We start from the raw sequence: 22,755 nt of genomic DNA on the forward strand, positions 1-22,755 counted from the left end.
AAGCTTTTTTTGCATTTTCTCGGTTTTTTTGCTTTGTTTTGTTTTGTTTTTATTTATTTCATTTATATGAATACACTGTAGCTGTAGGCAGACACACCAGAAGGTACCAGATCTCATTACAGATCCGGTGAGCCACCATGTGGTTGCTGGGAATTAAACTCAGGACCTCTGGAAGAGCAAGCAGCCACTCTTAACCACTAAGCCATCGCTCCAGCCCTCTCCATTGGATTTCATAAGACACTGAGGACTTCCCGCTGGACTGGAGAAGTGGTGCACTAGGGAGGTTTCTGAGAAGAAAATAGGGCTTGCAATAACAATACCAGAGGAGATCCTACAAAGCTACAATAATCAGACTGAGTGTTGCTCTGTTACATACTCCCATGTGCTAATTTGAAACTAAAAATTTTAAGTACATATTGCCTCCATATAGATACCACCATATTATAAAAATTATCAATAAGCTAGCCACCAACACACTGTCTCTAACTTCTTTCCCCCATTCCTTCCCTTCTTGTCTTTCCCAAGAGCTTGAATTACAGGCCACCATGCCTTAAGCACTGGGAATTTCTGGAAACTCACTTGTGTGCTTGTGTGTTGCTAACTATCATCTAGCCCAGGAACCTGCACACGTCAAGCATGCACTCCACCCCAGACAAAAGGATCTATTCATTACCTGTAGTCTCAACTCCATTCAAACTCTCACTAGCCCAGCTTTCCTGACTTGTAGCTTGAAGAAAGCCCAGAAGGTAATTAGAGATAGATGATAGTTCCTCTCAGGGCATTCTCAAGGCACCTTCAGGGAAATGGTGTGTGTGTGTGTGTGTGTGTGTGTGTGTGTGTGTGTGTGTGTGTGTGTGTGTGCGTGCGTGCGTGCATGCCTATGTTTAGGAAATAGGAAAACTTCCAAGAGTTGATTCTCTTCTTCCATTGCAGATTCCAGGGATTGAACCCAAGTTATCCAGGTTGCATGCCAAGTGTAGAGCGATCTTGCCAATCGTTAAACTTCATTTCTTTATAAAACACCCAACCTGTAGTATTTTGTTATAGCAATAGAAAATGGACCAAACACTAGGAGACAAATACTTATTCTAAAACTGTTTGATTCTAGGAAGCTAATTTAATAAATAAGAAGCTCCAAAGTCTCCAAATATGTACCAGAAACGGAATGAATAATCACCTTTATCATTACTCATAGGAAAACTAAAAAAAAAGGGAGAAGAGATAGAGGTTGATAACCACTCCTTTTCATAAAGATGAAATACTGTTTTAATAACAACATCACTGAATGATAAGAATAGGAAAGAGGAAAATAAGAGTCTATGTTTGCCTTATACACAGAGCTGGGCAGTTACCTGTCACATTGTTCAAGAATGGCTTGCCAAAACATTGAAAAAATGAAAGACTTCATCCTTGTCGTAGACTGCCACTTCAGTTGAACACTCTGTGCACATGACAGGGTGATAGATTTCTTCCACTTCTCTCTCTGCAGGATCTTCAGGATTAGACCTCATCTTCTTAGCACCCCGCCTTTTCTTCCTATTTTCTGGATTCTTGTATCTTAGAACCTCTTCTCTGTTGATAGAACAATTCATCACAAACATTGCCCTGTACTGAGTCTTGTAGGATTCATGCCTATAAGGAGAATGAAAAAAAGAGTTTGGATGTAATAGTGGTCAAGTTTACATCAAATTTGAGAATACCAAAAACCTACACAAATATCCACCAAAATAAAGATAAGGGAATGAAATGTGAATGTAAGGAAATTTGAAAGGGTTGTTAGAATACAGAGCAGGAATAGAGGTGTGAGGGGCTGGAGAGATGGCTCAGTGGTTAAGAGCGCTAACCACATGGTAGCTCACAACCATCTGTAATGAGATCTGATGCCCTCTTCTGGTGTGTCTGAAAACTGAAAACAGCTACAGTGTATTTACATATGTAATAAATGATAAATTACACATTACATATGTAATAAATAAATTTGAAAAAAAAAGAGGTGTGTGAGAATTACTCCATTGTCTGAGTTTCTGTCATAAGAGCTGTAACACTGCCACTTTGGAAGAGATGTGTTCTCCCAAATCGACACCAGAAGTGCAGAGTGACCAACTGGTGCAGCATCTTAGAGCAACTGAAGCAGCAACGGCAAAGACGGAGGTGGGGGCAACTAGCAGCAGAGGCAGCGGAGGCGATTCCCCCTCCCTGCTCACATTCTCCCCCCTTCACCTGAACCCTCATTCCTGGCTGGGTCAGATATCTCTGTGGAAAGCCTCCAGTAGATAAGCCTACACTCTGGCTCATTGGGCATGTGCCAGTGTAGCCTGATCTAGCTCTCAAAGGCTGAGGTGGGAGGATCAAGACTATCAGGGCCATCTGTGTTACAGAGTGAGACCTTACCTCAAAATAAATGAACAAATAAAGTCCAAGTCTAATGGTGCATGACTTTAGTCCCAGCACTTAGGAGGCAAGTGGATCTCTGTGTGTTCAAGGCCAGCCTGTGTGCAGTTGCAGACCAGTCAGGGCTGCACAGTGAGAGTCCATCTCAAAACAACAGACTGCTAGTCAGCACTACACTGAGCAAATGAGTCTATTAGCAAAGATTAGGCAACAAAAGGGTCTCTTCAGTAGCAAAGTAATAACAGAAAGAAAACTGGTTAGTTTCATCTCCACTGTTCAGAGAATGAAAAATGGAACTCTCCTCTGCCAGGACTTGAATTCCTCTTCTGGAATGATACTAATAAAAGACTAAGAAACCTCCTGCTTGAACCAGATATAGAGTACTGTGGAAGCAGAAGCTGCACATTTTTTTGGCTTTGTTGGGTTTTTTTTGTTTTTTTTTTTTTTCTTTGAGACAGGGTTTCTTTCTGTGTAGCCCTGGCCATCCTGGGACTCACTCTGTAACCAGGATGGTCTCAAACTCAGGGATCTGCCTGCCTCTGCCTCCTGAGTGCTGTGATCACAGACGTGCCACCACCACCTGGCCTAGTTCTGCTTTCTCAGCTAACATGTCAGACTGGAATATTCCACATAACCCTAGTGGTGTGGAAACAACTACAGCTTAGAGTCAGACTGAAAATCACCGTGCTTCTGATTTAGCTGAACCCCCTCCCTCCCCACCCTCACTGCTGCTTTTTAAGCAATACACTACCAGAGAAATGAACTTTAGCAAACTGTGTACTTAAGTAAAACTCACTCCATTCACTAGATTCTTGTAACTACATCATTCATCATAGTTATCACTTTTTCTACAGTTTGGTCAAATAAATTTTCACATAAACAACAACAACAGTAAAAAGTTTACTTCTGAATTAAGCAAAGGACCATCAAACTTTCTGTTTCAGGGGAGGCTTGCTCTAGGGTCGGGGTACCTCACTTGTCCCCATGTGGTACCTTTGTCCCTTACCTCTGGCAATCAAGGCACAATGTAGTCATACAGGCTGGGCAATTCAAAACAGCATCGCTGTTTGGAACAGGCTGTTGTTTCTGACGTGGTCTCTGCAATCCAAAAGCATGATAACTAAAACAGAAAAATAGATTTGGGAAGGAAAAATACATTAATCTACCAAATCCTGGTTTCTTCTTCTTATTATTATTTTTTTAAAGAAACACTGTACATCAGCAAGTTTTATTAATACTTTATATATTTGAGGAACTCATTTCATTCCTTCTTAAAAGGGGGAACCAAATACCCACGGAAGGAGTTGCAGAGATTAACTATGGAGTAGAGACTGAAGGAAGGGCAAGCCAGCCTAAATATAGCTATCTCCTGAGAGGCTCTGACAGTACCTGACTAACACAGATGTAGAGGCTCACAGCCATCCATCGAACTGAGTACAGGGTCCCCAGTGAAGGAGTTAGAGAAAGGACCAATGGAGCTGAGGGGTTTGCAGCCCCTTAGGATGAACAACAATATGTATGCCCTGGGAGGTGTGGGATCCCTAGGAACTTGAGTTAAGGATGGTGGGTGTTAGAAACCAAATTCAGGTCCTCTACAAGAGCAACAAGTGCTCTTAACCACTGAGCCATCTCTCCAGCACCAGAAATGGCTAATTCTAGGGATACGGTTTACAAGATCTAACTAAAATACCTCACAGAAGCAGAAACTTAAAAAGAGAAAAAAAAAGAAAAAAGTGCTCAAAAAGAAAAACAAATCAAACCTCAGGGCAGCAGAGCCTAACTCCTTGCTCTTTAAAGCTAAACTGCACACAGTAACTTTCTTTCACAGTAGATACTTTAGTGGGAGTGGTGAGACAAAAGCAGGGGAGCCAGAGCTCAAGGCCTAAAATGAGACTTAATCTCATAAAAGCTAAACCTACCAAATAAAAACAAACCAACCACACAAAAACAAAAACGTAGTATCAGTGCAATTGTAAGAAAAATCTCAGGTGAATTCTAACAGGAATCTAACTCTCTGACACCTGGCCAGGGCTCTTCAAAATACTTAAGATGCCACAAACAAGGAAAATCTAAGAAACTATTTTTTATTTGTAGTCAAGAACTTAGGTTGGCCAGGCAAGGTAGCCTACACCAGTAATCCTAGTACTAGGGATACAACACAGGAAGACTACAAATTTAAAGGTCTACTACACAGTGAGCTCCAGACCAATCTCAGAGAGTCTCTAAAACACACAAAAAGAGGGCCCAGGAGGCCTGGGAAAATGACTTAGTCAGGATAGTGCCTGCTGTTCAAGTGTGAGGAGCTAAGGTAAGATTCTGGCACCCAGGGCACAGAGGATGGAGAAGGGCAGATTCCTAGAGCTCACTGGCCAGCCAGAAGAACACAGGTTCAGTAGAGAGACTCTGTCTCAAATACAAAAGGTAGAGGAGCTGGTAAAATGGCTTAATAACCTGACAACCTGAACTCAATCCGGAGAACTTACATGATTCCTATAAGGTTGTTCTCTAACCTCCACAAGCAAGCTTTGTCTCATATGCACATAGTGATAAATAATTTATAAATAAACAAATGTAAAGTAAAATAAATCCAGAAAACTAAGGCAGGAAGAACAAAAGTTCCCAATGCAACGCTGGGCAAATTCCAGACCAAAGTATGCTTCCTAGGAGATCCTGCCTCAGAACATAAACTAAAGGAAGCTGTAGTAACTAAGCACCAGAGGGCGTCAGAGGAAAGTAAACCAGGAAGAGGGAAAGGACATGGTGGAAGAACTGAAGCTGAAGTGTGTACAATGATCCCAGAGCAACAGCAACCCTCCAGACTTGACAGACTGAAGCAAAGCCTCCTAGGCACTGAGGGTGTGGTCAGCAGCACAGTATTTGCCTAGCATGTATAAAAGCATATATTTAATATCTAGCACCACACACACAAGCACACAAAAAGTTAAAACACAGAATTACCACAAGATCCTACTAATACTCCTTCTAGGGTTGTAACCAAAACAACCAAGTAGGGATTCAAACCAGCACGTGTCCATCAGTGTCGATAACACTATTCATGACACCGCTATTCATGACACCGCTATTCATGACATCACTATTCATGACATCACTATTCATGACACCACTATTCATGACACTGCTATTCATGACACCACTATTCATGACACCACTATTCATGACATCACTATTCATGACACCGCTATTCATGACACCACTATTCATGACATCACTATTCATGACACCGCTATTCATGACATCACTATTCATGACATTACTATTCATGACACCACTATTCAAGACATCACTATTCATGGCATTACTATTCATGACAGTCAAAAGGCAGGTACAACACAAACATCTCTCAATGGACATAAAGTTGAGAGACATACACACAATGTCATTGTTCAGCCATAAAAAGAAGTTCTGTGCTACAATATAGATGACCGCAAAAGCATTTTGTTCTTGGGCCTGCAAGGAGACACAAGCCTTTAATCCCAGCATCTGGGATTACAAAACAAGAGCAAAAAACACTTGAGAGGCAGAGGTAGATGGATCTCTGTATATTCAAAGCCAGCCTGGTCTGCATAGTTTCAGAATAGCTAAAAAAAAAATAAAATAAACAATTTAGATGCTAAAACTCTAACCTCAATATAGTTTAAAATTATAAGATAAGCACAGTGGTGTATATTCATAGTTCCAGCACTTGGGAGGCTGAGGCAGAATAGCCCTGGGACTTCAAGGCCAGTCTAGGAGAGACCTTACCTCAACAAACAAACAAACAAACAAACAAACAAAATACAACCAACCACTGAAAAGTTAGTTATATACTCAGGCCTATCAGTATAGACCGTAGTCCTGGCTTCTCAAGTGGCTGAGGTAGGAGGACTGCACATTCCAGACCCACTGGGCTACAGAGTAACTTCTAGGCCAACCTGAAAAACTTAATGAGACTTTATTTTAAAAAGCAAAATGGGGCCGGGTGGTGGTGGCGCACACCTTTAATCCCAGCACTTGGGAGGCAGAGGCAGGTGGATTTCTGAGTTCGAGGTCAGCCTGGTCTACAGAATGAGTTCCAGGACAGCCAGGGGTATAAAGAGAAACCCTGTCTCGAAAAAACAAAAACAGGGGGCTGGTGAGATGGCTCAGCGAGGAAGAGCATCGACTGCTCTTCGGAAGGTCATGAGTTCAAATCCCAGCAACCACATGGTGACTCACAACCACCTGTAATGAGATCTGATGCCCTCTTCTGGTGTGTCTGAAGACAGCTACAGTGTACTTACATATAATAAATAAATAAATCTTTTAAAAAAAAAAGAAAGAAAAAACAAAAACAAAAAACAAAAACAAAAAAAGCAAAATGGGGGTTAAGGATGCATCTCAGTGATACAACACTTGCCCAGCATACTCAGGAGCCTAAATCTCTAGTACCATGTGGCTAGGGGGAAGAGGGAAGGCCAGGCATGATGGCATATACCTATAGTCCCAGCACTTAGGTTGAGGCAGGGTTGCTGTAAATTAGCCAGGGCAACATACATAAGGAGAACCAGGCAGTCAGGACTACATAGCAAGACACTGTCTCAGAAGAACAATAAAAAAAAGTTATTTTGTTTCTTAAATGAAGAAACTCTAACGGGTTAGATTCATCATCAATAACACAATTGTGGTGATACACACCTGTAACTTCAGACAGCATTTGGAAAGTAGAGGAGTTTAAGGCAAGCCCTAAGTACGTAACACATTTTGAAGCCAGTCTGGGTTACTAATAGTCTTTTTAAAATATAAATAAAAATTCAGCCAGGCAGTGGGGGTGCCAAATCTTTGATCTCAGCACTCAAGAGGTAGACTGAGTAGATCTCTGAGTTCAAGGCCAGCCCTGTCTACAGAGCAATTCCTGGACAGCCAAGACTACATAGAGAGGTCTTGTCTCAAAAACAGAAGACAGACAAACAGATTAAAAACTGACTAAAATTTGCTGGTTATTTTCAAATAAAGTATTCAAGGCTTTTCTCCTCAAACTTTTTTGATGTGTTTGTGTGAAAACAAAGGCACGGGCTGGAGAGATGGCTCAACAGTTAAGAGCACTGGCTGCTTGCTCTTCCAGAAGTCCTGAGTTCAATTCCCAGCAACCACATGGTAGCTCACAACCATCTGTAATGGGATCCAGTGCCCTCTTCTGGTGTGTCTGCAGACAGCTACAGTGTACTCATATAAATGAAATAAATAAATCTAAAAAAAAGAAAAAAGAAAACAAAACAAAACAAAGGCACATACAGTGAAACAGGAAAGCAATGAAAAAATAAATCACTCTGGCTTTCTCTAAAGATTCTAAATTCTTACCCCCTCCTCTTTGCGTCAACCCAGGCCTGGTCTCTGTTATCTTTCTCAGGATCATACAGCAACTCATCGTTTGTTGGAATCCTGTGTTGTTTCTTCTTCTTTTTCTTGGTTACTTGCGTTAGTTTTAAAAGGTTAAGAATATGGATCAGTATCATGTCTAAAGTTTACACTTCTTTAATATACAATGACTCTCCTGTTTCCCATACTATCTATTTATACTATTTATATTATCTTTTTAAAAATTGCCTAAATGAGCCGGGCAGTGGTGATGTATGCCTTTAATCCCAGCACTTGGGAGGCAGAGGCAGGTGGATTTCTGAGTTCGAGGCCAGCCTGGTCTATAGAGTGAGTTCCAGGACAGCCAGGACTACACAGAGAAACCCTGCCTTGAAAAAAAAAAAAGAAGAAAAAGAAATTGCCTAAATGGAAGAGAGCGATGGGGAAGGGGGCAGTGAGCCAAATATAAAGTGAGTAAGTAAAAAATTAAAGTTAAAAAAAAAAAAAAAGAAAGAAAGAAAAGAAAGAAAAGACGCCTAAAGCCTTTCTTTAGCAGTCCCTGAACGTGGAAGGTTGAAGCAGAACTGCCATGTCTGGGCTAAGCAGTGAGTGCCAGAGTACCCTGACAACAAAAGTAAAACCCTATCCCCCAAAACAATGCATAAAATCAAATAAAAGGAAGCTATTCTTCAAATAAGAGTCTTATCCAACTAAGACACTAAAACAAAAGATGGAGGAGGACAAAAGGCTAAGTTCAAATAATAAAAATTCAGTCTCAGCCGGGCGTGGTGGCGCACGCCTTTAATCCTAGCACTTGGGAGGCAGAGGCAGGCGGATTTCTGAGTTCGAGGCCAGCCTGGTCTATAGAGTGAGTTCCAGGACAGCCAGGACTACACAGAGAAACCCTGTCTCGAAAAACCAAAAAACAACAACAACAAAAAAAAACAAAAACAAAAAAGCCAGTGTGTCAGTGTGAAGGTTGAGATTGCTTCTTTTGCTGGGGTTGGTAGGGAGGGGGCTCATACCTTTAACCCCAGCATTCAGGAGACAGAGGCAGGCAGATCTCTGAGTTCAAAGCCAGTCTAGGGCTAGTGAAGTGGCTTAGCGGGTAAGAGCACTGGCTGCTCTTCCGAAGGTCCTGAGTTCAAATCCCAGCAACCACCCATAATGAGAACTGACGCCCTCTTCTGACACGCCTGAAGACAGCTACAGTGTATGTATAATAATAAATAAATCTTAAGGGGGAGGGAGGGAACAGGGGTTTGGTTTTTTTTTTGTTTGTTTTTGTTTATTTTATTTTATTTTATTTTATTTGGAGGGGAATCTGGGAAAGGAGATATTGTAAATAAGGAAAATGTCTAATAAATAAATAAATCTTAAAAAAAAAAAAAAAGGCAGCTCTACAGAGCTAGTTCCAAGAGAGCCAAGGCTACACAGAGAAACTCTGTCACCAAGGGGTGGGAAAAGAAATTGCTTCTTTCCCATCATCTTCCACAAGTCTACTCCTGTATTTAGACTTACTTGACAATCAACAAGCTGGAAAACCTTGTTGCAGAAAGGTATGTTGTAGGACATGGAAGAAGGCACAGCACGGTCTGAGACAGAACAGGATTTGACTGCAAACACCTGATTTCAGAATTCTGTAACTGGCATTGCAGAGAAATCAGATCTCACTGCCTTGAGTAAGTTTAATAAATGTCTCTTGTGCTGTCTCAGAAACATCTTCAACTTATCGTGAATGGGCTTCTAGCAAGTGCAAATGGGGCATTGGGTAGATTTGAAAACTATGATGAAATGGTGTCTGCAAGCATGTACAAGTGTCCTTTCACAGAAATTATCATCCTAACCCTTTTGACTGGTTCAATGTCATATTCCTCAAAGAAAGCAGGGAAGGGACACACTTCCTCCAACAAGGCCACACCTCCTAAAAGTGCCACTCCCTGGGTCAAACATATTCAAACCACCACACCTTGGCTGTCCTAAAACTAGGTCTGTCGACCAGGCTGGCCTCAAACTCAGAGATACACATGCCTCTCTGCGTCCCAAGTGCTGGGATTAAAGGCACTTGCCACCACCACCACCTGACTAGGTCAGGCTTTCTTGAGTCCATTGCTTTGCTTCTTAAATAGTTGGTATTCTTGCAGCAGCAAAACTCTGATACTTGCTATAACAATGTTGTTTCAGTTTATTGGTTTGTTTGGTCTCATAGATTCTGCTGATAGAATTTCATAACAAATAACACATTGTGACTTCTCAACTCCTGTTGTAATTATTAAGGTAAAAAAACCATACTGTAAAAAATCATTGCTATATTTTCTTAATATTTTTCTCTAAATGGTCCATTGTCATAGGATAGTTTTTAATGAAAATAACATATAACAATGCCTTTAATAATATAAAAGATACATGACACAGTTTAGTCAATACAGTTCTTTTAAGTTTCCTGATTTACCATTCCAGTTTTTTTTTTTAACATACCTGGTACTATCAAAAAGGACCAATATTCACATCAACCACAGCTGAATACAAAGACAATCAGCCCAGATAAAGTTCCCATGGTACAGTCTTAGTTTTTTGGGGAGATTTTGTGTGTGTTGGGGGGGTTGTTTTTATTTTGTTGTTGTCGTTGTTGTTTTTGCAGTAGTTGCTGATTTTGCAGTACATGGTTTTACATTTACCCAGTAATTAAAATTCATCAAGTGTCATTTTACCTTCAACACTGCCGCTGTCTACACATGTACACCTGGTCCACATAAGTACACTATGGTGCCAAGCCTGTCACATACACCTGTATCTGTATATAAGGGTGTATATAATGGAATTGGCCGGATGATGTCTTCACACCAGGTAATCGTATATAACCTTAACCATAATCTATATGGATAGAAGAGTGGTGTCTCAGTTCCTAAGACCACAGGAATTACGTGTTTTCTGATGATCTTAGGTGACCCCTGTGGAAGGGTAGTTCTACCCCCAAATGGGTCACAACCCACATATTGAGAACTGCTATTGTAAATGAGTACACACAGTTGCACCCCTTGTCTTTCTTATTAATCAATCCTGTTGTGCCCCTGACCCACCTTCCCAAGAGACATCAATAGCATACAATTTCTTTCTTTTTGAGACAGAGCCTTACCATGCAGCTCTGGCTGGCCTTAAACTTGCTATATAAACCAGGCCAGCCTCAAACTCACAGAGTTCTGTCTGCCTCTGCCCTCCTGAGTGGCAAGATTAAGGTATGTGCCACCAAACTTGGCTTAAGTTATAGTTACTTAAAAATAAAATTAAGAAAGGGACTGGAAAAATGGCTCAGCAGTTCAGAGCATTGACTGTTCTTTCAGAGGACCTAAGCTTGATTTCCAGCATCTACATGGTGGCTCACAAACATCTATGACTCCATTCCCAGGGAATCCAATACCCTATCCTGGCATCTGAGGGCACCAGGCATGCACATCGTGCATAGATTGATATACATGCAGGCAAATACCCATTAACATAAAATAAAATTTTTAAATAAAACTGAGGGAAAATCTAATACCAAATAACCATTAAGGCAGATATTACTCATAAAATATACCTGCTAAGCAAAATGTTACTCACCTGCTTTGTCTTCATCCTCAGAATCAGAATCAAAATATATCTCATCATAGTACTTTGTTGTAACTCCTCCCACTTTGGCAACTCCTGAGGAAGACCCTATCAAACCAGAAGTGAAGTTTACAAACTAAACCACATATGATCCATAAGAGAAAAAAAGCCTCCACATATACTTCCATCACTTCAAATAGTAGTAACTGACTCACCATCTCATTTGTACAATAAAGTATTTTTACAGCAGTGACCTACTTGATTTCTGTGCCCTATGCAACTATAGGAAATTATTCCTTGATGAGTTTTCTAAATTAGAGAAAAATCATTCTTTCTCCTTTCCCACAAATCTAATTAAAGTTTAAATGTTGGGGCTGGAGAGATGGCTCAGGGGTTAAGAGCACTGACTGCTCTTCCAGAGGTCCTGAGTTCAATTCTCAGCAACCACATGGTGGCTCACAACCATCTGTAATGGGATCTGATGCCCTCTTCTGGTGTGTCTGAAGACAGTGACAGTGTACTCACATACATGAAATAAAATAAATTAATTAAAAAAAGAAAGAAAAGATTATGATAAAAAAAAAAAGTTTAAATGTCATATTTCCAGGTTTGCAGTATACATATTATGCTTTTATCTTGAGGGTAAGAAAGGGATATCTTGATCAAGGGGCATTAGGCAAGGCAATGAGCCAAGAACATACTTCCTCTCTCCAGCTCATGTCTTTTTTTTTCCCCAAGACAGGGCACATGTTTGTGTCCCTGACTCTCCCTCTGCCTCAATTACAGCTTTCATTTTTTCAAATTATAAAATATACCAATATGAAAACCAGTTCTGATCAGTCTTATTTTCATAAACCAATTTTTGGGTCAAGTAAATTATATATAAAGACCTAAAAATGAGGGCTGGAGAGATGGTTCAGCAGTTAAGAACACTGACTGCTCTTCCAGAGGTCAAGAGTTCAATTCCCAGCAACCACATGGTAGCTCACAACCATCTGTAATGAGATCTGATGCCCTCTTCTGGTGTGTCTGAAGACAGTTACAGTGTACTTACATATAATAAAATAAATCTTTAAAAAAAAAGACCTAAAAATGAAATGTGTTTATATAAAGGGTCAGGAATTTGTAGTGACACACCATTAAATTTGCCATCAAACCCTAAAAATATTTTTGTATGCCTTGTGCTTTTTATTCTAACTACAAAAGGAAGTAATTTGAGGACCTGCTACTAAATCCTATCTTTCCAATACTCCACGACACATCAGTCATGAACGCACACTCCAGCACAGATCACCACACACATTCACTCCTTCGTTAGTAAGTACTGTGTCAGTCAGACCCGGTGCTGCAGCTCTGTCACCCAGCTACTCAGGAGGCTGAGGCAAAAGGATCACAGAGGTTCCAGTGAGTTCAAGGTCAGGTAACTTAGCCAGACTGTCTCAAAACTTTAAAAGAGGTTGGGCTGGAGAGATGGCTCCATGGTTAAGAAAACTGGCTGCTCTTCCAGAAGTCCTGAGTTCAATTCCTAGCAACCACACGATGGCTCACACTATCTGTAATGGGATCTGATGCCCTCTTCTGTTGTGTCTGACAGTGTACTCATATACATAAAATAAATCAATCTTTTTAAAAACATTTAAAAGAGATGGGGCTGTATCTAAGTGGTAGGACAACTTGTCTAGCAAACACAAGACCCAGGTTTAACCCCCAACATCACCCACCATACACACACACACACACACACACACACACACACACACACATACATATTCAACAGAGCCAATTCTTCAGCACCTATGCAAAGTTCTAGAGACACAAAAGAACACAATCCTTTCCAGGATATCTATGAAAACTAAGTCCAAAGCTGACCTGTTCCCAGCGAGGATAACTTGTCCTCCATTGTCTTCATGGTGGAGTTTAGTTCAGCTTCCATTTCTTTTTCAAATTCATCTTCACTTGATGATTCACTTTCTCCAGTAAGACATTCCCGGATGAGTTTTCGTTTTTGGTCTGGGGTTCCATGTAAAAGCACATCCACTTCATCTTCAGAACTAGAATATGAATATTAAAATCAGGGTCTGGATGTGGCTCAGGGGTATAGCATTTACATAGCATATTCAAGGCCCTCAGTGTGGGGTATAGTACCACAAAATAAAATTACTTAAAGCTTCTATCATCATCTTATTGCTTGTGATGGTTTGTATACGCTTAGCCCAGGGAGTGGCACTATTAAGAGGTGTGGGCTTTAAGACCATCACCCTAGCTGCCTGGAAGTCAGTATTCTACTAGAAGCCTTCAAATGAAGATGTAGAACTCTCAGCTCCTGCCTGCCTGGATGCTGCCATGTTCCCACCTTGATGATAATGGACTAAACCTCTGAACCTGTAAGTCAGCCGCAATTAAATGTTGTCCTTTATAAGAGTTGCCTTGACGGTGTCTGTTCTAAACCCTGACTAAGACACAGCTCAACAGCAATTCTAAGTTTTACAAATTTACCTGCAATATACCCACCATATTACATATAGGCAATGCTCATTAGTAGGCAAGAGATTAGCTAATCCTTCCTATTTTCAGCTTTGGCTTTTTGGGTTTCTTTTTTGGTTTGGGAACAGGGCTTCACTATATAGCTCTGGCTAACCTGAAATTTGCTATATAGAGAAAGCCTCAAGCCTACAACAATGCTGCCTCTGCTTCCTGAATGCTGGGCTTCAGACATGAGCCACAAGTCTAACCTGACCTCTTTCTTCTTGTGTGTGTATAGGCACTGTGCTCGTGTGTGTATAGGCACTGTGCTCGTGTGTGTATAGGCTGTGCTTGTGTGTGTGTCTGTGCATCAGCTGTACTGCTTGGTGCTCTCAGCGGCCAGAAAGGGCCCTGGATCCCCCAAGTTACAGTCAGATGGTGTGAGCTGCCCTGTGAGCTCTGGGAACCTAGCCCAGGTGCTCTCCCTGAACAGCCAATGCTCCTAACCACCGAGCCATCTTTCCAGCTTTCTTCTTGGCTTCTTGTATTGATCACATGGCTTTCCAATTATACCAACTCATTAACTAATTCTATTAAACTGAAAAAGCTTCCTTCAAAGAACTTAGAGTTTTATTTAAATAAAAACAATATAATTATATATAATTAATATCCTCCCAACATAAAATATTAATAGCAATTAAACATTATAATTTAATTTAAAAGATATGGAAAACTATGTTACAGAAAACTATGAATAGAGAGAACTATGTTTTTCTTGGTGCTGGAACTGAACCCAGGGTTTCATGCACACTACATACCTGTTCTACCACTGAGCTACAACATAGCCCTAAGAAAATTACAGTACATTCCAAATTCTAACTAACTTCTGTCAACTTATATTGACTTCTGTGATTAGTTTCCTTTTTTTAAAAAAAAAAGATTTATTTATTTTATGTATATGGATATACTGTAGCTGTGCGGATAGTTGTAAGCCTTCCTGTGGTTGTTGGGAATTGAATTTTTAGGACCTTTGCTCCCTCAAGTCAACCCGGCTCACTCCGGTCCAAAGACTGATTTTTTTTTCTTAAATTTTTTACTTATTATATGTAAGTACACACTGTTGCTTCTTCAGACACACCAGAAGAGGGTGTCAGATCTCATTAGGGATGGTTGTGAGCCACCATGTGGTTGCTGGGATTTGAACTCAGGACCTTCAGAAGAGCAGTCAGTGCTCTTACCTGCTGAGCCATCTTACCATCCCCAAAGGTCCTGATTTCAAATCCCAGCAACCACATGGTAGTTCACTACCATTCATAATGAGATCTGATGCCCTCTTCTGGAGCATCTGGAGACAGCTACAGTGTACTTATATATAATAATAAATAAATCTTGGTCTGGAGAGATGGCTCAGTGGTTAAGAGCACTGACTGACCTTCCAAAGGTCCTGAGTTCAATTCCCAGCAACCACATGGCGGCTCATAAACCATCTGTAATGCGATCTGATGTCCTCTTCTGGTGTGTCTGAAGACAGCTACAGTGTGCTCATATACATAAAATAAATAATAAATCTTTAAAATAAATAAATAAATCTTTAAAAAAAAAAGTCAAATGAATTAAGTCAGGCATGGTAGTGTATGCCTATAATCCCAGCACTTAGGAGGCCAGAGGGTGAAGAGTTCAAAGTCCGCCCTGGGCTACATAAGACCTTGTCTCAAAACAAGAACAAATTAAACATCTAAGACATTTCGTACAGCTGGCCTTTGCTTTGTTGTTGTTCTTTTTTCCACGTTTTAATCCCACTTCATCCCTATCACTAAATAGGAGAGAAAGGATAGGGGGGGAGGGGCAGAGGGAGATCTCTGAATCTAATTCCTTCCCTTTCATTTCATTTCGCTTGAGCATGACTACTCACAAACCGCAACCAAGCCCCATGAACAACCAACTACTGACCCCACCTCTGGGGGCCCTAGCATTTATATACCCTCTGAAAAGTTCTCAGATCTCCAAATGTCACACAATCACAGAAACTATCTGCAACTGGTAAAACCATTCTTCTGCTAGGGCACCAGGCCAATCCCAGTCAGCTGCTGTGGACAGTCCAAAGCAGGCCCACCTCCCACACCTAGGATTAAGAGGAAAACATACGAGACAGGGTTTCTCTGTATAGCCCAACTCACTCTGTAGACTAGGCTGGCCTCAAACTCAGAAATCCACCTGCCTCTGCCTCCCAAGCACTGGGATTAAAGGTGTGCGCCACCACTGCCCGGCTGATTTCTTGCTTTTTAAAGAAACCAAGATTCTAGAATTCTCACTCCAGTTTCTAATACAATGGGAAGTACATGCACAATAATTAAAGGCTGAGGCTGTTACTGAGTTGTAGAGTGCTTGCCTGGGCTTGTACACGAACATCACTTAAAACATATGTTGTGGTAAACATATGTGATCCCTGTACCTGAGAAGCGGAAGCAGGAGGACCAGAAGTCACTAGCCCAGAATACATGAGATTCTTTATTAGTAATAACAGATTCAGCAGGAAGGTGGTGGCACATGCCTTTAATTCCACCACTCTGGAAGCAGAGACAGACTGATCTCTTAAGTTCAAGGCCAACCTGGTCTACAGAATGAGTTCCAGGATAGCCAAGGCTTCAGAGAAACCCTGTCTCAAAAAACCACAAAAGAGAAAAAAGAAAGGAAGAAGGAAGATAAGAAATACATCTCAGTACTCTGGGATGTAACTCTGGACAGAACACTTGCCTAGCAGGTACAAAGCCCTGGGTCTGATCCTTACGATCCTCAGAGAAGGGTTGGGATGGGGGAGAACTGTAAGATCCACACAACATGCCAACACAGGTAAATCTCCAGGAAAAAGAAAACCAAATTCCAAAGGTTACACAGTGCAACACTCCACTCACACAACATTCCTAGATATGACAAGACTGTGCAAGTGGAGAACAGATGAGTGACCTCAGGGGGTTCAGTAGGATGCAAGGACAGAAAGGAACTGACAGGGACTACTAAGGAGCAGCAAGAGGGAGCTAGGTGTGATGGTACACACCTGTAGTCCCAGTACTCAGGCGGCAGAAGGGAGAAAAGGGCAGTGTGGTGGCATACCTGTAAGGGAGGAAGACTACAGGATCGTGAGGCCAGCTTGAGATGCACAGTGAGCACCAAGGACAGCGGAAGGGGCCAGTACACTCACAGGCAGTAAAAAGGCAGCCTTGCAATGATACAATGTGCTGTCTTCACTGTTTTTAGTGTTCACATAGTGTCTGTATTTATGTGTGCTCAGTGCATGTGGAAGTCAGAAAATAACTCTGAGAAACTGTTTCTTGTCTTCTGCCTTGTTGAGAAAGGGTCTTTCTTGTTTCTTGCAGTATACTGCAGGCTAGTTGGTCCTCAAGCTTCAGGTGGCATCTCCTGTCTCCACCTCTCACCTCACCCTAGGAGTGCGGGGATTAAAGACTCGTGCTAACACATCCAGCTTTTTACACGAGTTCAGGGGATAGAACTCAGGTCCTCAGCTTTGCACAGCAAGTGCTTTTACAACCTAAGCCATTTCCCCAGGCCCTGAACTATCATCTTCTACAGTGATTCTCAACGTTCTCAATAGGGGTTGAATATCAGATATCCTGCATATCAGATATTTACATCATGATTCATAATAGTAGCAAAGTTTTGAAGGAGCAATGAAAATAATTTTATGGTTGGAGATCACAACATGAGGAACTGAATTAAAGGGTCGCAGCATTAGGAAGGTTGAGAACCAGTGCCCTAAAACCTAGTTAGTAGAGGAAGAAACAAGCCAGGTGTTGGGGCACACACCTTTAACCCTAGCGCATGGAAGCAGAGGCAAGTGGATCTCTGAGTTCAAGGCAAGCCTGGTCTACAGAGCAAGTTTCAGGCCAGGCAGAACTACACCTATCTTGAAAACTAAAATTTAAAAAAATGAAACATATGGGGCTATAGAGTCAAGAGCACTGGCTGCTCTTCCAGAGGACCCAGGTTCAATTCCCAGAACCCATGCGGCACCTCATAACTGTAACACCTGTTCCAGGGAATCCAACATCTTCATATGGACATATGCAAAACACTAAATGTACATAAAAATAAATAAATTTTAAGAATGAAATATATATGATTAAAAATACCGTGGTTATAAAAAATATAAATATAAAATATAAAAAATACCGCACGGGGAGAAAAGATATGTGCTTTACATGTATGCATAAACAATGCAAACTCCTCAAGTAGGATAAATTCAAACTTTCCAGAATTATCACAGAACTTCATCAGTGCCTATCACAGGTCATCGTCTACAAAAATAGGCACTTCATTTCCTCCAGTATAAGGAAAACCTATGGAAGACAAGAATTTTGTATTTATTTCTAACCAAAAAAAAAAAAAATGCCCACTCACTATTTCCTAGTTTCTATTTGACAGTCTTCAAGATAAGTACTTCATGCTAAGGCCCGTGGCCCTCACTACCTTAGGATACTGTCCCATACTTGTATTTCCACTTACAGATGCGAAGCCGAGGATAACTGACTTGCCTTCGGTCACAGTGTTAGTCAACGGTAAACGGGGTTCCATCTAAGATTTACGCTGGGGGCCCACAGAATTCCGGAACTTCCCTCTGTGCACTGCTGTCCATCCTGGCTCCCCAGAGACTGAGCAGCCCCACCAGGCACCCTGAGGCTCCCGCGAGTGAAGCGGGCGACACTGCGCCCAGGGACCGCAGGCGCGACGAGCACCACGGCCTCAGCCAAGGCGGGGGAAACTGGGACAGCGGCCCACCTGCTCAGAGCCGGCTCCTCGTCGCTCGGCTCTTCCACCGCGTAGGGGTCATAGTCATCCTGGAGTCGGTTCATGGCGACCTAAGGACGCCTACAGGCTCCGGGTGCCTGTGTCCCCCGCCAGTACCTTCCCTACAGCCTCCCAGAGACGCGACTTCCGGAGATTGCGAGTCCTTCCTGTGCGCCTGCGCAGGGAGGGGGACGCGAGAGACGGGGCGTGCGGAGGGTCAAAGTTACCACGTTTTCTTTTCCGCTGAAAATAGCAGTTGTCTTTCTGTGCATTTTTCTTCTTCCCTCCTGCTGCTGCTGCTGCTGCTGCTCCTCCTCCTCCTCCTCCTCCTTCTTTTTTTTTTTTTTAAACTTTATTTAGGTTTTGACACGGTCTCACTAGCCCAGTCTAACCTGCAACAAGTTATGTAGCCCAGGCTGGCTTCGCTCCGCCTACCGTGACCTGAGGAGAGCTGAGATTACAGTTGTGTATCACTATCCAGTTCTGATTTATTTGTTGTCATAGCCTTTCTCCCATGGTTTTTTATTAGGTTTAGTGGCTGTGTGCAAATAAAGTATGATAGACCTACTCAGAAAAATACCACGGAAAAACGATTTTTCTTTTACCAGTTAAACTTAACCAGGGTGAATCTCTTGAAATTCTGTCTTATGAGGATGAGCTCCCTCCACTAGCAGAAACTGAATGAGCTAAAATTCCCTCTTTGCCCAGAGCCTGTCGTGAGTACCCTAGGCGGCTAATCAAAGCTTAGGTTTTGAATTCCAGATTTGATCGAACACTAACAAGCCCCGCCCCCGCCCTCACAGCATTAGTGGGCGGAGTCGAGTTGAGGGGCCTGCACTTGCGTTCCAACGACGTCACCTCAGAGGAGGGAAGTATGTAGATGAGTAAACACGCAAAGACTACTGGTTCCCACCAAATAGCTTATTTTCAGCCATTAGTGGATAATCTCTACATAGTATAGAAGTATGTTTAGTGTGTAATGTTAGAAAAGAGGATATAATACGGTGGAGACGCATTGCAAAAGGGACCCTAACTATAGAGTAAGTGTACAATAATGGAGTGCCTACACGAGGCAGTGTAACTCATACTTACCTGGCAGGGGAGATACCATGATCACGAAGGTGGTTTTCCCAGGGCGAGGCTTATCCATTGCACTCCGGATGTGCTGACCCCTGCGATTTCCCCAAATGCGGGAAACTCGACTGCATAATTTGTGGTAGTGGGGGACTGCGTTCGCGCTCTCCCCTGATCTTTTGGTCATAAAATAAGAAATAAACTAAGCTAGATCCCGGCATAAAAGTCAGTGTTACTGGACGTATTTGTGGAAGGTTTGTTGTAGCCTGTCTATCCGTGGGCTAGCACTTCTGCATACTAAGGTAGGAAGAACCATTAAAAGAGTAGGCAGCTTGTCTCCATAACCTTTTTTTCAATTTTTGCTTGATCCGATTTCCATCTTCATCCCTACATCTGTACTGGCTTCCTTCAGCGATGTGGAATTGAAGGTTCTGAAATACACTTCTTCCCCAATTAGTAGCTTTTGGTCCTAGACCAGAAACCCCTAAGACAGGCATCATTTGTTGTGACCCAATTAGTTTCATTAGACTTACTTGTCTGTACGAGATTAAATGTAATTAATATGGGAGGTGAGGTGTCTCTCTAGTATGTACTGTTTTGCTACATTACCATATTGTCAAATTGCCCCCTAAATATTTATATTTAACCCAATGATTTGTGTTGCTTTCAACTGTCTGGTTGAAAAACTGTCAAGCGTTTTTCTGCAGTGCATTAATATAGTGGTTACTGCAGAGATCCACAACTGGTCAAAATGCAAAGAATAAGTAGCAGAGCTCAATTGCAGGTGACTGATCTACATCTGCTCCCACCTGAGATTCTAGGAACTTGGAAGAAGCCAGTCTTCTGTAAGAATGGTCAGAGTGGGAGGAGTTAAGTGCTTCTAGACAGGACACAGCATGCATCAACTCACTGAAGCTGTGGTTGCCAGCACAGGGAGGCTGAAGGGATAGCTCAGTGGTTAAGAACACTTGCAGAGGACCAGATTTTCCTTCCCAGCACAGAGTGGGGCAGCTCATCTGCCTGTAACTCCAGTTCCAGAAGCAGAGAAAGGGTATTTTCCAAGACAAGCTCCCAAGTTCAGCAAGAATCTTAGTAAATACATACAGTAGAGAGAAATCAAAGGAGATACTCTATCTCAACCTGTAACTTTTTCCCACACTCAAACACATGCACATTCACTCGCACATGTAAACATGTGATCTGCTTACCTCTGCCTCAGGTGCAAAATAAATAAATTCGTGTGTGTGTGTGTGTGTGTGTGTGGTGGTGGTGGTGTGTGTTTGCCTGCCTGCAGAGGCCAGGAGAGGGTGTTGGATCCCCTGGAGCTATAGTTATAGGCAGTTGTATAATGCCTGACATAAGTGCTAGGAAGCACGGCTGGAGTAATGGCTCAGCTATTAAAAGCATGTGAACTCTTCCAGAGGTCCTGAGTTCAATTCCCAGCAACCACATGGTGGCTCACAACCGTCTGTAATGGGGCCCTTTTCTGCTGTGTGTCTGAAGAAAGCTACAGTGTACTCACATACATAAAATAAAGAAATATTTTTTAAAAATTTTTAAAAAGGTGCTGGGAACCAAAGTTGGGCCTTCTACAAGACAACCAAGTACTCTTTTTTTTTTTAAAAAAAGATGTATTTATTTATTTTATGAATGTGAGTACACTGTAGCTGTCTTCAGACACACCAGAGACAGCATTAGATCCCATTACAGATGGTTGTGAACCACCATGTGGTTCTTAGGAATTAAACTCCGCTCCTCTGGAAGAGCAGTCAGTGCTCTTGACCACTGAGCCATCTCTCCAGCCCCAGACTCAAGTACTCTTAAGCAGTGAGTGAGCTATTTCTCCAGAATCCAAAACAAAATTAAAAATTAGAGCTTGCTGCATGGTGATGACACATGCCTTTAATCACAGCACTTGGGAGGCAGAGGCAGGCCAGGAGTTTGAGGCCACGCTGATCTACCAATTAAGTTCCAAGACAGCCAGGGATATAGAGAGAAACTATGTCTTCTCCCCAACTCACCTCCCCGAAATTCAAGTTTTCTCAGGCCAGAGATAGTGGTACACACCTTTATTCTCAACACCTGAAAAACAGAGGCAGGCAGATTGACATTATCCTACTCTATGGACGAACTTTCCATCTGGTTTAATGACTTCTACCAACAGAGGTATGTGTCACCACACCATAGCTAAAACCCTGCCTCTTTAAACCCAAGGTGTAGGGAGTGGGAGGCAGGAAAGACTCAACAGGTAAAAGAGGCATTGCTTCACATGCTTGATGACCTGAGTTCAGTCTCTAGGACCCAATACTTTGCTTCGTACAAAGCAGGTCTTTCTTTTTTTCTTTGCTTCCTTTCTCCTTCCTTCCTTTCCTTTTCTTCCTCCTGCTTCCTTCTCTTTCCTTTCCTTATTTCTTTTGAAATGACTAATCAAAATTCACTGAATGCTTTACCACATGTAGAGTGACCGTGTTTTCTGGATGCACTACACTAGGTGCAACTAGAAAGAGGTGGGGACGATACTTATTTCCAAAATGCAGGCACAGCACAGATCCCTGGATCCATCCCAGGCTTGGCCAGTTAACCGGGAGACATTCATCAACCGAGCCACTGGGTAGCTACCATGCTGCATAGTGAGTAGCATAGAAGAAAAGCTGTCTGCTGGAAAGAAGAGCTCTTGCCTGTGACAGGAAAAGTAGGCTCCCTGGGATGAAAGGCGAGGTGTAAACGGGATGCAGGGTTGGTGGTTCTGTGTCAGCTGGGCCTGGTCTTTCTGATGGGAGCGTGTGATTCCCGTTGTTCCCAGTCATAAAGCTTTGTTGGATGATGGACTTCTCTTTTTTCTTCATCTTCTCCTATTTGGAAGCTGCTGAGGGCCATGCAGGAGGAAGGGCAGATGGCTTTAGAACTCATGAATGCTGCCCCAAGATTAGCACAGCTGCGATGGGGACCTTGGTTGAGGCACAACTCTGATGACTAACATGTCCTGAGGGCTCCATGCCACTATGGAGTTCTCAGCTTGCTGCTCTCACTTCCCTCTTAACCTAAGAACTGTATGAAAACTCTAAGGGAGCTCCCAGCCCCTCATCTTTGGGCAGTATCTTT

At 42.2% G+C, this 22,755-nt stretch overlaps 1 protein-coding gene and 1 non-coding gene across 2 annotated transcripts; one reads left to right on the forward strand and one right to left on the reverse strand.

Moving 5' to 3' along the window:
* Nucleotides 1-1,097: 1,097 nt before the first annotated feature.
* Nucleotides 1,098-18,757, reverse strand: Eapp (E2F associated phosphoprotein). Its single transcript, XM_031356476.1, has 6 exons — nucleotides 18,571-18,757; nucleotides 13,183-13,364; nucleotides 11,326-11,421; nucleotides 7,729-7,840; nucleotides 3,398-3,511; nucleotides 1,098-1,632 (listed from the first exon to the last, which is right to left on the reverse strand). The coding sequence occupies exons 1-6, from the start codon at nucleotides 18,642-18,644 to the stop codon at nucleotides 1,365-1,367; spliced, it is 846 nt and encodes a 281-aa protein (XP_031212336.1). The 5' UTR covers nucleotides 18,645-18,757; the 3' UTR covers nucleotides 1,098-1,364.
* A 906-nt stretch (nucleotides 18,758-19,663) lies between these two features.
* LOC116081370 lies at nucleotides 19,664-19,827 on the forward strand. The gene has a single exon (XR_004114858.1). It is a non-coding gene; the product is annotated as a U1 spliceosomal RNA (small nuclear RNA).
* The last annotated feature ends 2,928 nt before the right edge of the window (nucleotides 19,828-22,755 follow it).

This window comes from Mastomys coucha, unplaced genomic scaffold (assembly GCF_008632895.1).
Source record: "Mastomys coucha isolate ucsf_1 unplaced genomic scaffold, UCSF_Mcou_1 pScaffold6, whole genome shotgun sequence".
Taxonomy (NCBI): Eukaryota; Metazoa; Chordata; class Mammalia; order Rodentia; family Muridae; genus Mastomys; species Mastomys coucha.